This window comes from Capsicum annuum, chromosome 1, assembly GCF_002878395.1.
Source record: "Capsicum annuum cultivar UCD-10X-F1 chromosome 1, UCD10Xv1.1, whole genome shotgun sequence".
NCBI lineage: Eukaryota > Viridiplantae > Streptophyta > Magnoliopsida > Solanales > Solanaceae > Capsicum > Capsicum annuum.
The window spans coordinates 198,202,784-198,218,002 of record NC_061111.1 but is presented as its reverse complement, the minus strand read 5'-3'; the positions used below and the strand labels follow the sequence as shown (position 1 = coordinate 198,218,002).

General features: G+C 35.9%; 1 protein-coding gene across 3 annotated transcripts in view; it reads left to right on the top strand.

The window, feature by feature from the left end:
- LOC107843573 (chaperone protein dnaJ 1, mitochondrial) overlaps nucleotides 1-15,219 on the top strand; it is a 32,485-nt gene that overhangs the window by 10,327 nt on the left and 6,939 nt on the right. For 2 of the 3 annotated variants that reach the window (XM_047399790.1, XM_047399797.1), the window contains one exon: nucleotides 5,215-5,286. In XM_047399790.1, the coding sequence (XP_047255746.1) occupies nucleotides 5,215-5,286 (72 nt within the window). Of the gene's footprint in view, nucleotides 1-5,214; nucleotides 5,287-5,596; nucleotides 12,601-15,219 lie in introns of those variants that run through there. The other variant, XM_016687888.2, reaches the window with a different exon arrangement.

Below are 15,219 nucleotides of genomic sequence, written 5' to 3'. Positions count from 1 at the left end.
CTAAAGGACAAAGTCTATGCGTGCGTGAAGCGTGATAGACCAATCGGTTCTAAATGAAATAGTACTTGTATAAAATAAGGAGCAAATAATCATAATAAGAAGGTAATATGTGCTTGAAGAGCCTATGACATAACACTTCATGAAACCTTATGAGAGGTTCAGGTACCTGAAAATAATCAAGTGATGAGATCTCAAAATTTTATGTCACATTGTGAACCGATACAAAATGATATATCATCAATATCTTTGATACAATATTGACGCAATATTGTGAAAGATTATGAGGATCTGAATTCTACGTTAATTTAAACATGCTGACGTAGAAACATTTATCAAGTGACATGAAAGGATGCATTTTGGTAAACGTAAAACTTATTTGATTTGCAGTTCAGACACTTGAAGATGTCACTCATGAAATGTTGAATATTGTCACTTGACAAAACTTATGTGAAAACTTTTAAGGATTCAAACTGCTTGAAGCATATAAAAGTTTCTGGGAAACTTATTTATAATCCTTATATTGTATAAGCTTATTGCTTGAACATCATTGGAACTCTTGGAGAGTTTTCAAAGCAATAGATTATTTGCTGAAATTCGAAATATATCGAATTGGATTGGTTATGAAGTATCATATCTTAATGCAATTGATGCACTCATGTACCTTGCAAATACTACAAGTCCTATAACCGTTAGCAAGGTATATTTGTTCTCCTACTATGAGACATTAAAATGGGATAAAACATATGAGCTTGTTTTATTCTAAAGATTGCAGTCCCAATCTTATTGGTCATGCTGATGTAGGATACTTATCTGATCCGTATAAAGCTCGATCTCAAATAGGCTATGTGTTCATATGTGGTGTTACTGCCATATCTTGGAGATATACAAAACAGTCTATCGTAGCCACTTCATCGAATCATGCTGAGATAATAGCTATTCATGAAGCAAGCCGAGAATGTGTATGGTTAAGGTCCATGATACATCTCATTCGAGAAAAATGTGGTGTGAAATATGACAATCTATCCATAATTTTATACATAGCACATCTTAAGGGAGGATTCATAAATGGAGATAGAACGAAGCACATTTTGCCAAACCTTTTCTACATACATGAGTTACAGAGAATGATGATATTAATGTGCAACAGATTCGTTCAACTGATAATGTGACTGATTTATTCACCAAATCTTCTTCAATTGCAACTTTCAAGAAGATGCTGCACAAGATCGGGAGGCAAAAGTTCAAGGATGTTCTCATTAGGGGGAGCAAATACGCGCTGTACTCTTTTTCCCTTTCAAGGTTTTGTCCCACCGAGTTTTCCTTGTAAGGTTTTTAATGAGGCAGCCTATATGCGTAATGTGTACTCTTTTTCCTTGCGTAATGTGTACTCTTTTTCCTTCACTAGATTTTTTTTCCACTGGGTTTTTCCTAGTAAGGTTTTAACGAGGCACATTATCTACCAATTAGACATTCAAGGGGGAGTATTATAAATGTATTTAAATTATAGTGAATGTCTATCAAGATCTACTTTGATATCTATTAGGATTTGAAGCATCCATCTTTTACTCAGACTAGGAGTAAATTTCTCCTATAAATAGAGGGATTTTGTTCACTATATTTACAATCTGATGATCTCTCATTCCTCAAGAGAAGAACTAAGAATCACTCTCTCTATTCTCTCTATTCTCTCTACTCTTCTTTATTCTTTCTTGTTTTATAGCAATTGAATTGTTGTAATTACATTATTACATTGAGGCTCTATTTATAGACAATAGATTCCAATCCTTTTCCTAATAGGACACTATATTATAATCCTTTTCCAAGTAGGGTTTTATATGCTATTCCTATTCCTACTCATATTCTAACACTTCCCCTCAAGCTGGTGCATAGAAGACATATGTACCAAGCTTGTTATGGATGTAACTAATATGAGAATCGGTGAGGGACTTGGTGAAGATATTTGCAAGAAAACTAATAAGGACTGCTTTGAACGTCTGGGAGACCTCAATTGAAACGGAACAAACTGAAAAAGTGATTCGAAAAGTAGTAAATATTGCCGTAAAGTCGATGTGTTGCTGGAAAATTGCCGAAAACTAGTATAAAATATACGGGTCATCTCGAAATCAAGAGACGAGTAGATCTTGAACATTGAAAGTGAAACTTAGCCGAAACATGCTCACACGCCGAATTATTAGATTTGATGGCTGGAAAGTGACTACAATCTGAGGAAAAAAAAAGTATATGGGTAGGGTCGGAATGATGACACGATCCTACTGAAAAAGAGAAATATGTGTAGGGTCGGAATGATGGCACGACTTTATTGAGAAATAGAAATTATATGAGTAGGGTCGGAATGACGGCACGATCCTACTGGAAAAGAGAAATTATATGGGCAGGGTCGGAATGATGGCACGACCCTACTGTAAAAGATCTGAGGAGTCACCGAAAAGACGTACAGAACTATGTAAATTAAATCTGAGGAGTCACTAGACAGATGCATGGTGCTATGCAACTCAGATATGAGACAGTAGTCCGGAAAGATGCATGGTGCTACGCAAATCAGATATGAGGAAATAGTCATCGAAAAGAAGTATGGTGCTAAGAAAAATAGATATAAAAAAGTAGTCACCGGACAGATGCATGGTGCTACGCAAAGATATGAAAAATAGTCACTAGAAAGATACACAGTGAGTCAGTGACCCAACTTTTGCTAACATATCATTGGTCAGACGGGCGGCATATATGGATTATAGTCGCCCGCCGGCAGCGGAAACTCTTTAATTCTTTACCAAGATCGTGGAAGCTTTGATACCATGTGAAGAAATATAAGAGAAAAATATTATTGAATTGTTGTAACTACATTATTACATTGAGGCCCTATTTATAGACAATAGATTCCAATCCTTTTCCTAATAGGACACTACATTGTAATCCTTTTCCAAGTAGGATTTTATATGCTATTCCAAGTAGGATTTTATATGCTATTCCTATTCCTACTCATATTCTCACACTTGTTTTGGACTTGTAAATATGGCTTCCAGCATAGCCGTGGTGCTGTTCAAGATTTATAATATTTTTACCTTTCTCAAGTGAGATGATATATACGTAATAACGTGTTTGGCAATGCAAGGTAAGACTGCGTACAATACATCCTTGTGGTGGCAATGCAAGGTAAGAATGCGTACAATACACCCTTGTGGTGTGGCCCTTCCCCGGACGCTGCGCCTTGCGGGAGCTTTAGTGCACCGAGCTGCCCTTTTTAACCACTGGTATACTACTTCAAAGTAGTCCCCTTCCAAAAGTATTACAGTCTAGTAAAATCTATTTGTGCTTTTTGTCACAAATAGTCTGAAGCATCAAAAAGATTTTCTGCCTGTCCTAAGACTTCTGTTTACACCAAAAACACTGAAGAGCTAAGCAGTTCATCTTAGTAATTTTTTTTTTTAATAGATAAGTCATAGGGAAGGGTAAATAAAGGTAGATGGAAAGTCCATTTACCTTCTATATATGATAACAGAACAAATAAAGAGGGGAATGGGAACTTAAGGTAATTTGAATTATCTGTGTTATATTTTCCAGCCCCTCAATCTCACTACAGAACTTGCTGAATTACTTATCAAATAGTGTTATGAAGCAATTAAGATGCACAATGAGTAAACCGCTATAGTTATTTTCTGACAAACTAAAGTTGACAGAATAGAGGACTAGAGGTCCATTGGATATCTGATAGTTATAAGCTGATGAACATTCTCTTAATTGTAATTGGATCGGGAATGGGAAGACTTCACATCAACGCAGTTAATAATATCTACTTTGTAAGTGCTAAGGAAAAATATATCGCCGAAAAGAAAGGTGATAAGAGAGTTCAGCTACTTCACTCTATCCGAGTAATAAAGTTGTAGCCTCCTCACGACTGATTAAAAAAAGAAAGTCTCCCAGAGTGCTTAACCAAAAAAAAAAAGGTCTGCCGGAGATATTTGTTAAAATTCAATCTAACCAGCAAGGCTTGGACACTTGGCCAAGTTCTGGATGACCGAGGTATTCACCTTGACCTTATTCTACACTCCTTAGCCTTTATCTTTTCTGATGAACTCTTGGAGGATTAAACTCAATCAAAGAACTACTTGAACAAGAAATTGCGATTCAATAGCAGCTCCTTAAATTGCATTGTGAGGGGATGGAAGCTTTCTGATATTTATGCGCGCCCCCTCAATATCTTAAATTGAAATATTCGGAAGCAAGTAGGTATAATCATTGATCATCATACTGAAGAATATGACTTCAAAATGAAAGGTAACAAGCACATTAGTGTTGGAGCTTGGACCATTGTTCGAATAATTGATTTGGCTCATGGTAACTGCAGTTTTTTCTTCTTGGGCTAATTGTAATATATTATGTAGAAGCCATGTCATTTTTACCAAAGGTAAATGCAGAGGCAAGTATCAGGTTTCAGCTGGGGCTTTGAGTGCAAGCAAGTGCGATTGAAATTCATAAGCATGAGCTGTAATGAATAAAAGCACTACTGAAGAATAAATAAATAAATAAATGTTGTGCATTTCTACAAGAAAAATGAAAATAAATACAAACCTCAATTATGGGGACTAAATCATTGAGAGCTATAACTAATGGAACATGTGACGTAAAATCCATGCTATTCTAGTTCAAGAAGCATTTTAAATTTATGATTCAGATCTAGTTTCTAGTTTAGATTAGTGACTTGTGTTCTTCTACTAAATTTCTATTTTCATATTCCAATTCACCAAGATATTCACAGAAAATAGTCCTTTATCGCTTTGTCATTATGTTTGCTGTCTAACGTTGCCCCCCTTCATACTGATTCCATTGGAAATTGAGAGTTGAGACTCCCGTGATGCCTGTACTAAAGCTGTAAAGCGCCAGTGAACTGAGGTGATGGTCAGGCGAAGCGTCTGGCCTGTGCTGCACTAAGCTTGGGCTTAATCACATTTAAGTGGGCCTTTGACAACATTGATCGGGCCAAGTACCTATGTTTTTGTCGTACCATTAGACATAGTCACGTTAAGACAAATGAAATATCTTTGATATTGTTGACAACTTGAGCATACAGTTGGTGCCTTTCTGCTCTCAGTTTTGATTTTCCCTTTTTTTCTTTAAAAAACCTTTTATCTTTGGGGTCCTTTTTGTTGACTGGTTTAATGTTTTCTATATGAAAACTTTATGTTTTTTGTGTCTCAGGTTGCTAAAGATCCTCTTTTTGCTAGAGAAGGAGCTGACCTTTATGTGGATTATCATATCAGCTTTACAAAAGTGAGAATAACTTTCATTGTTTTCTCTTCTTTTAGGCATGCTAACAAAAGTATATGCTTTACCAAATACATTTTCTTCCATGTTGGTAGGAAGGTATTTGGATTGTTCTTTTTTTCTTGATAAATTCAGATGGATAGTTGTGCCTGGTGCTTCATTCTACTTAAGTAACTGAGGAAATCCTCGACACACTCTCTCCCTTTTTTCTCTGTGCATCTTAATCACCTTAGTTAAACCATTAGTATCATTATGCAAAAAAAAAATAAAAATCATTAGTACGATTATCAATACTGACTCTGAATCTCTCCTCAAGCTTCTGTCTCCAACAGTGCCATCACCAGATTTAAGCATTGATCAACATACTGAAGAATGTGACTTCAAAATTTCATCCCAGTACAGTTGACAACAATTAGAGATTGTTGAGTTTTTCTCCTGATCATTAAAAGGCGATATATTAAAAGACAGAACGACAGCATTAAGGAAGTGCTGTAAATATTTACAGGTAAAGGGAAAGCTACTATACAGATTGTTTAGTGAGCTCGATAAGTCTATCATGGCTTCTTTGTCATTTGCAATAGCCAGATTACACCAAAAAAGCTATAGAGGATTTGTTCCATATGGACCACCAAATAGCTGTAGGAAATGAATTCCATATTTTCAGTTTAGTCTTTCCCAGAGGCCAGAACCAACACCTTTCTATCTCGCCTCTGAGGTAGTGGTATGTTGTTCCTGTAGTAGCCTTTGCCAGGCCTTTTTTTTTTTTTGATGAAGTAATAAGAAATTTCGTTGCTGGCATCAGAAGATGACAGTACGTTGTTAGCTCAAATACGGAAAAGACTAAACTAGTACCAGGGAATTAACAAAGTTCAACGAGTTATCTGGGGAATCTATGGGTGAAAGGTTATGCCAACTATATAGATACAAAAGAAGGGCTGTCCTGACTGACGAAGCTTTACAGATTTGCTCAAGGTGTTTCATGTGTGGTTTAACAGTTAAGATCAATGCTCACCTCTTCTTACACTTTAAAACAGCTGCGAATTTGTGGAACATGTTCTTTTGTATACTAGGGGTGAACAGGGTAATGCCTAGGACTACTTTGGAGCTGCTGAAATGCTGGAATGGAGTTGGGAGAAGAGGATCCACTGAAGATTGGTGGAAGCGTTTACCAGCATGCATATGGTGGACCCTATGGAAGGAACAAATCTGGAGGTGCTTTGAGGGTAGTGTTAACAATATTCAGAAGACTAGGGTTAAATGTCTTAGTCTTCTTTTTTTGTTTTGGGTGTAAACAGGATGGGGTGAGGGATACTGAACAACTAGTTGATTTCATAGGAAATCTGTAAATCTATAGCTTTCTGTGGACTGTAATCCCACCCAGTATGGATTGTAATCTATGTTGCGCGGACTCTTCGGTTTTACTGTCGAATCCGTCTCGACACGAGACTGACGTGGGTGCGGGTTCTTCCGCCGTCTCGGATTCGGTCAAACGATTTTGGATGCATTGACCAAATTCAAGAAAAGGGAAAACATTGGATAAGAGACCGGCAACTTACCTGAAAAAAGTCCGACCGATGACTGTTAAGTTGACAAACAAATCCAATTTTCAGTTGTCGATGTGCTTGGGAAGAAATAGAGGCATGTCGGTTGTCAGCTGGGGAAGAAACAGAGACGACATTGTCGGCTGGGGAAGAAGCTACTAATGATGATGACTGAGGTGAGAAGAAACAATAGACGACGTTGTCTTCCGAAGAATCAGTCTTTCTATTTATTCCTCGACATATAAAAAGAAACATGTCGGCTGTGTCTTTATATTTTTTAATTCTTTTTGAGAAGAATATATATATATTTTTTAATTCTCTATAATGTAAACAATCAATAATGTAAAAACAATCAATATATAGTAAAATAATATTTTGACAGCAGTTATCCTAGTGTTGAAAAAGTACTCCTAATTATACAAAAGTTTTTTTTTGGGTAAATATACGTAAGTTAAAGAAATTCCTAATACTAATACTACTCCTAATTGAAAAGTAAAACCAATGGCAAAAGTAACAAAAAATAGTAAAGTAACTAGAAACTAATTCTAATCCCTGTGTGTCAAGGAAAAATAAATTGGTTTAAAATTGGGAAAAGTATTAAATTGTTCTCATCAATAACATTATAAATAGAACCTCTGTCAAAAAATTTTTAACCTAAAAAACTCTGTCATTCTTTATCAAATAATATGGCATCATCTGCATTGGGTAGTCAAAAGGGAAAGGGTCCTATGAGACTAGCAAAAAGTGTAGGAGTAGATTTTGATGCCGAGGTAGTATAGAATCATGTAAAAACTAATTTCAACTGCTCCCAATGGTGGTGGAAATAGACATGGTCATGTAACTATTGCAATAAACAAGTTACTAGATCATATAATAGAGTTAAAACATATCTCTTAAGATTATCAGGCCATGGAGTTCAAATATGCAGCGAAGTTCAAGGTGATACATTAAGGACTTTGAAGATGGAGCACAAACAAGCTGAAAAGAAAAAATCTTTTGTTCAAGTTGATGCAAGAAAAAAAGCTGATTATATATCTCTTCTAGAGGACATTGATTTACTTCAACATAAAAAAAAGAAAGAGTTCAGAAAGTGGATCTATAGGAAAATCTTTCAGCATCCATAAGAGGAATACTGTTCACAAATTAGTAGCTAGAATGTTCTACGCATCAGGTTTATCGTTCAATTTTGCAAATTCTCCATATTTTAAAAAATATTCAAAGTTTTTAGCTAAAAATTTCATTCCCGGGTTATATTCCCCCATCATATAATAGGTTGAGAACAATTCTTTTGGCTCAAGAAAAAAGACTCACATTGATATGAAGTTGCAATCAATTAAAGATACATGAAAAAGAAAGGGTTGTCAATTTGTTCAGGCGGATGGCCTGACGCTAAAAGACGACCTTTGATCAATATATTGGCATCATCTAGTGAGGGTCCAATGTTTTTAAATTTAATAAATTCTAGTGGGATCACGAAGGATGGAAAATATATTGCTAATTTTTTTTATTGAAGTAATAGAAAAGGTAGGTCCAAATAATGTTGTTCAAGTTATTACAGGTAACACAAGTAATATAAAACTTGCCGGTTCTATGGTGGAGGAAAATTTCCTCATATATTTTGGACTCGTTGTGTTATTCATTATTTGAATCTAGCTTTGAAAAGTATGTGAGAATAAATCGTCTCATTTTTCTAATTGCAAATGGATCTTAGAGTTACTTAGTGAAGTGAGTAATTTGAAGAACTTTATTGTGAATCATGATTTGGCACATGCGATTTTTCAAAAGCATTCAGATTTGTGTTTATTGAAAGTTATTGAAACAAGATTAGCCTCATACATTATTATGATGACCGTGTTCGCAAAGTGAAGTCTTCTATTGAGAAGATGGTCATGGATGATGAATGGAAGAATTTTATGGGGGATAAGGGGGATGGAAGCCAAAACTCGTGGATTAAAATTCTTTATAATGAATGATGAGAAGTGGAATAGTATTGACTACTTTTTGAAATTTACGGGACCTATTGTAGATATGCTTAGAGATGCTGATAAGGTGATCCGAAATTATATCTCATTTATAATATGTGGGCTCAATGATTGAGAATGTTAAGAAAATAATCTTTGAGCATCAGGAGGAAGATCTCATTTTAGAATACCCTTATAACTCTATATTATGAATATTTGTTTTTTTTAGGCGAATCCTCACACCCGTATCCATACTCGAATTTGAACCGCCGAATCTTAAAATTTAAATTTTGACGAATCCGACTCTTGGATCCACACCCATCTCGGATACCGACACTCGTCTAAAAATCGGCTATTGAACAAAAACAAGAAAATCTTAAGACATTAATTGAAAACTAACAAAACAAAAAGTATTGTCCACTATCAAGTTACCTAAGTTAGCTACTCTTCTGCACCTTCTTCAACTTCTTCCAATTCTTCCTCAAAGACCACACTTTCCAATTGAGGTTCATCTATCGATAGCTCAGTTAAACTATTAATTGTCTCATCGACATCGAGTTGATTTCCACTTAAAATAAATTAAAAAGAACAAATATATAAGAAGGTTTTGCAAATTAAATAATTGAGGAAAATAATAAAGAAAATGTAGAAATACCTACATCCCAATACTTGCTCGGCCCATTTATATATTTCTCTTTCTTGCGAGATAGCAACTGTAGATTATAATATACAAACACTAAATCTTCGACTCTTGAAGCTGCTAACTTATCTCTCTTGATGTTGTGAATCAAAGAATACGTGCTCTAATTTCTTTCAAAGTTAGAGGAAGAAGCGGGTTGAGTAAGCAACTTGAAAGCTAATTGTTGCAAAAGTGGAGTTGAGACACCATGATTTGCCCACCAAGAAAAAGGATCTTCATAAATCATAGCTTTAATCACATGAGGCTCACCAAAATAATCACCCCTGCTAATGAGACTTGTTTCATGTCATTAGAATCTGTAAAGTACCTTTGAAAGCACGTGATTCTATTCGATGAAATTTCTATATCTTTATTGGGAGCTAGCCGTTGAATCCCACTTTCTTTTTGAAGCCATGATTCATGATTGTATTTGGGAACCAAAGAATGTGTTATACAATGTAGATGGGTATTGCTTTTGTTCCACCTAGCCACAACAATACCGTAAATAGAATAAAAAAAGTTTGATTGGCCAAAAATGAGATCTTCCCACTCATACTCAAAGATTATTTTCTTAACCTTCTCAATCATTGAGCCCCACATATCATAAATGAGATGTAATTTCGGATCAATTAAATCAGCATCTCTAAGCATATCTACAATAGTTTCCGTAAATTTCAAAAAGTAGTCAAATACTATTTCGTTTCTTATCATTCATTATAAAGGATTTTATTTCACGAGTTATGGCTTCAATTCCCTTATCCCCTTGTAATTCTTCCATTCATCATCCATGGCCGTCTTCTCTAAAGACGACTTCACTTTGCGAACACGGCCGTCACAATAATATATGAGGCTAATCTTGTTTCAACAACTTTCAATAAACACAAATCTGAATGCTTTTGAAAAATCGCATGTGCCAAGTCATGATTCACAACAAAGTTCTTCAAATTACCCACTTCACTAAGTAACTCTAAGATCCATTTGCAATTAGTAAAGTGAGACGATTTATTGGCACATACTTTTCAAAGCTAGATTCAAATAATGAATAACACAAGGAGTCCAAAATATACGAGGAAATTTCTCCTCCACCATAGAACCGACAAGTTTCATATTACTTGTTTTATCCGTAATAACTTGACAACATTATTTGGACCTACCTTTTCTATTGCTTCAATAAATAAATTAGCAATATATTCTCTATCTTTCGTGATTCCATTAGAATTTATTGAATTTAAAAACATTGGATCCCCACTAGATGATGCTAATATATTGATCAAAGGTCGTCTTTTAGTGTCGAACCATCCGTCTGAACAAATCGACAACCTTTTCTTTTTCCATGTATCTTTAATTGATTGCAACTTTCTATCAATGTGAGTCTCTTTTCTTGAGCTAAAAGAGTTGTTCTCAACCTATTATATGACAGCGGAATATAACCGGGAATGAAATTTTCAGCTAAAAACTTTGAATATTTTTTAAAGTATGGAGAATTTGCAAAATTGAACGATAAACTTGATGTGTAAAACATTCTAGCTACTAATTTGTCAGCAGTATGCCGAAAGATTTTCCTATAGCTCCACTTTGTCAACTCTTTCTTTTTTTATGTTGAAGAAATCAGTGCCCTCTGGAAGAGATATATAATCAATTTTTTTTCTTGCATCAACTTGAACTAATGATTTTTTCTTTTCAGCTTGTTCGTGTTCCATTTTCAAAGTCCTTAATGTATCACCTTGAACTTCGCTACATATTTGAACTCAATGGCGTGATAATTTTAAGAGATGTGCTTTAACTCTATATATGATCTAGTATCTTGTTTTGCAATACACGGACAATATTCTATTTCCACCACCACTGGGAACAGTTGAAATTAGTTTTACATGATTCCATACTGCCTTGCCATCAAAATCTACTCCTACACTTTTTGTTGGTCTCATAGGACCCTTTCCCTTTTGACTACTCGATGCAGATGATGCCATATTATTTGATAAAGAATGATCGAGTTTTTTAGGTTAAATTTTTTTTTTGACAGAGGTTCTATTTATAATGTTATTGATGAGGACAATTTGATACTTTTCCCAATTTATTTTTCCTTGACACATAGGGATTAGTTGATAGTTACTTTACTATTTTTAGTTACTTTTGCCATTGGTTTTACTTTTCAATTAGGATTAGTATTAAGAATTTCTTTAACTTACGTATGTTTACCAAAAAAAAACTTTTGTATAATTGGGAGTACTTTTTCAACGCTAGGATAACTGCTGTCAAAATATTATTTTACTATATATTGATTGTTTTTTACATTATAGAGAATTAAAAAATATAAAGACATAGGCGACATGTTTCTTTTTCTTTGCTAAAGAATAAATATAAAGATTGGTTCTTCGGAAGACGACAACATCTACTGTTTCTTCCCTAGCCGACAACTGACATGTCTCTGTTCTTCCCAAGCACATCGACAACTGAAAATTGATTTTTTTTGTCAACTTTACAGTCGTCGATCGGACTTTTTCCAGGTAAATTGTCGGTCTATTGTCCAATTAATCCCCTCAAGTTTCTTCTTGAATTTGGTCAACATATCAGAAATCGTTTGATCGAATCTGAGATGACGGTAGCACCCATACCCGTGTCGAGATGGGTTCGGTGGCAAAACTGATGAGTCCACACAACATAGGTATCCATACTCGGATTTGCACCCCCGAATCGTTAAATTTAAATTTTCCTAAATCTGACTCTTGGATCCGCACTCGCCTCAGATACCCGCACCCGAGTCCAAGCAACTTATATTGTAATCCCAGCTTCATCATTTTTGGGCGATGAAGGCATTCGTGTGAATATAAAGTTACCTTTCTCCAAAAAAAAAAAAAAAAAAGAGACACCTAGCCTTTTGGGAATGATTTGGAGTTGATAAACCTTCAAAACATCTGTTGTTTCTTTCTGACCATACACACCAGCAGATACTAGTAGGTATCATCTTCTAGATTGGTTTGATGGCCTTACCAACTCTCCAATTGCACCTACATTCAAAGGCCTCTTTGGTGCTATATGGCATTACCCAATTAGGCTCCATTTGTTTTTTTTTAAGATTCAGACGTCTGAATCTGAATGCACATCTGAATGATTAAGGCGTTGTCTTTAGATCTGAAAACTGAATGATTAAGACTCTTTATTTTTCAACATTTGAATGTGTGAAAAAAATATATTTGTATATATAATAAAATAAAAAATACAATTCAAATAAAAAATTAATTATCTATTAAAAAAGTATATAATTTAATACAACAAAATAATTAGTATTTGATTGAGAAAAAACATTTATGTTTGTTAGTGATAGTGGAGATGACTTATAATGGTGGTTGCGGTACGATGATTGATGTTAGTGATTAATAATGTTGGTGGTGATAATTGTGATGGTTGGTATTGTAGTGACTGTTATGATGGTGGCGGTTGATGGTGATGGTGGTTGTTGTGATGTGACGTTGCTTGATGTTAGTAGTTTAAGGTGTTGATTGTGTTGACTGAAATATGAATGCATGATGATTGACGATGTGTTGGTGCTAGTTGGAGATGTTATTTGTTGTGATGGTGGAGATGGTTGTTCGTAGAGATAAATTGTAGCGATGGTACTGGTTGAAGTGGTGGTAGAAGTGGCGTTATCAGTGACAATGGTGGGGGCGGCCAAAGAATGGGTAGAGGTTGTGATGTATTAATGGTAGTTAGTGGTGGTGTTAGTTGTGATAGATGAGTTGGTAGTAGGGATTGGCCAGTAGTGGTTGCTGATCGTGGTGTTGTTGATGGTAGTGGTGGCGGTGAATATAATTAGAATAAAAGAGGTAGTGTGGTAGCGGTTGACCATTGTGGTTGGTAGCGGTATTTTTTGTCGATGGTGGTTGTGATGGTGGAGGTGGTTGACAATGGTGACGGTGGTAGAGGTGGTTAGTGGTGGTGACTACTGAATATGAATAGAGTGGTGAATATTATCCAACACCAGAATATTCCTTCAGACCTATTAAAACTTGGTTCTAGATCTGAATGATTAAGACCTATTAAGAGTTAAAACCTTAATAAAAAACAAATGCAGTTAATGGTCTGATGTCCTGTCTGAACCATTCAGATTCAGACCTCCATTAAGTGCAAACAAATGAGGCCTTAGTATCAAATATAGACAGAAACACACTCCACAAGCCAGCTACAACTGTACAATGTAAAAATATATGATTGTTGGACTCAAGGTTCTGCTGGCACATGTAACATCGATTGACAATCTGAAATTTTCTTTTCTTAAGGTTATCTTGAGTGAGGCAAGCTTCATGAAGAGCTGTCCAGCTGAAGCATATGATCTTTGTTGGGAGCCTAGTCTTCCATGGCCAGTTATCAAGCACTCCATTAGGAGCATATGAGTTTGCTTAGCTTGCTTTCACTGAGTATTTACCATCCTTGTCACCGTCCCCACCTTAACTTGTTTGCTTCCTGGACATTTATCACTTGGCCTTCTAGCCTGGAAAGCAAGTCAACCACTTCTTCGATTTCCCAATCTTGTAGGTTCCTTCTGAATAGTACATTCAAGGTGTTGTTTGCTCTATTCTGAGAGATGGAAGTCCTTTCCTGTAGTAGTACTACAGTAATTCGGTAGAGTAGTTACTACAGTAATTCAGTAGAGTAGTTACCCTAGGTATTGCCCACCTGACCCCTAAAACTGTGTGAGAACAATATTTCTGAAGTGAGTGAACAGTGAATGAAAAGGTGATTGACGTGCTCAGACTGGCTCTCACACAAATCTACTGCAAATATCCTCTTTTCTGGAGATGCTCGTGAGTGAGGCATGTGCCTTAGACAACCAGCCATGTGAAGCATTCCACCTTCATAGGTGCCTTGTTTCTTCAAATTCACTTCCATGATCAATTGAGGATGAAATTTGAGTTCCTTAAGAGTTGATAACAAGCTTTAACTGATAACTACCTTTAGTGGCTCCCTTCCAGAATGAAGAATCAGGTGAAGAGATTAGAGGGAACACTGTTCAGCATCTGAAGCATTGAAGAAATGCTGTCCACCTCTAGAATCATTTATGCTTCGCTTGATATTGAATTCCAGCCGTGTGTCGACCAATTTTCTTAAATTGTAGCATCCGGATTCTCTGCTACACTGAAAAGTATTGCAAATTTCTCCCTTAATGTTGCTTGGTCATGGCAGACGTCCACCCAAAACTTTATACTCCTGCCATTACCCACTTGAAATGAAGAGTTGGAGTAAAATGTGTTTCAGTGAACTCTGATGCTTTTCCAAATTCCATTAGGGCTGTGAGTTTGTGTCTGCTAGGTTGTCCAGTGATTGAGAAGCCTATATTTGGCAGTTATAACTGTTCTCCGTAGACATCTTCATCGTGGCCGAATCTCCAAAGCCATTTTTGCTGTAAGGTGATGTTTTGGACTTTCAGATCTTCCACTCCTAGCCCCCACCCTCATACTTCTCTATCCAAGTTTACTATGTTCCACCTAAACAAAGTAAACGTTTTGTGCTCTCTGTTCCCCTGCCAGAGAAAGATTCTCCGAGATTGCTGAGGTTTATGTGATATTGATTAGCAAGTAACTGGCCGAAGATAATACTGAGTGGATGGGTGATAAGGCTGGCACATGGAAAGTAGGGCTTGGAGTGCTGATAATGAAATGGTTGGGTCGTTTACTGCAGAAGTAGAAGTTGGGCGTATCAGACAGAAAATAACTCGGAAACTAGAAAAATGAGCAGCTGGAGGGATCTCTCCCTGTCCAAG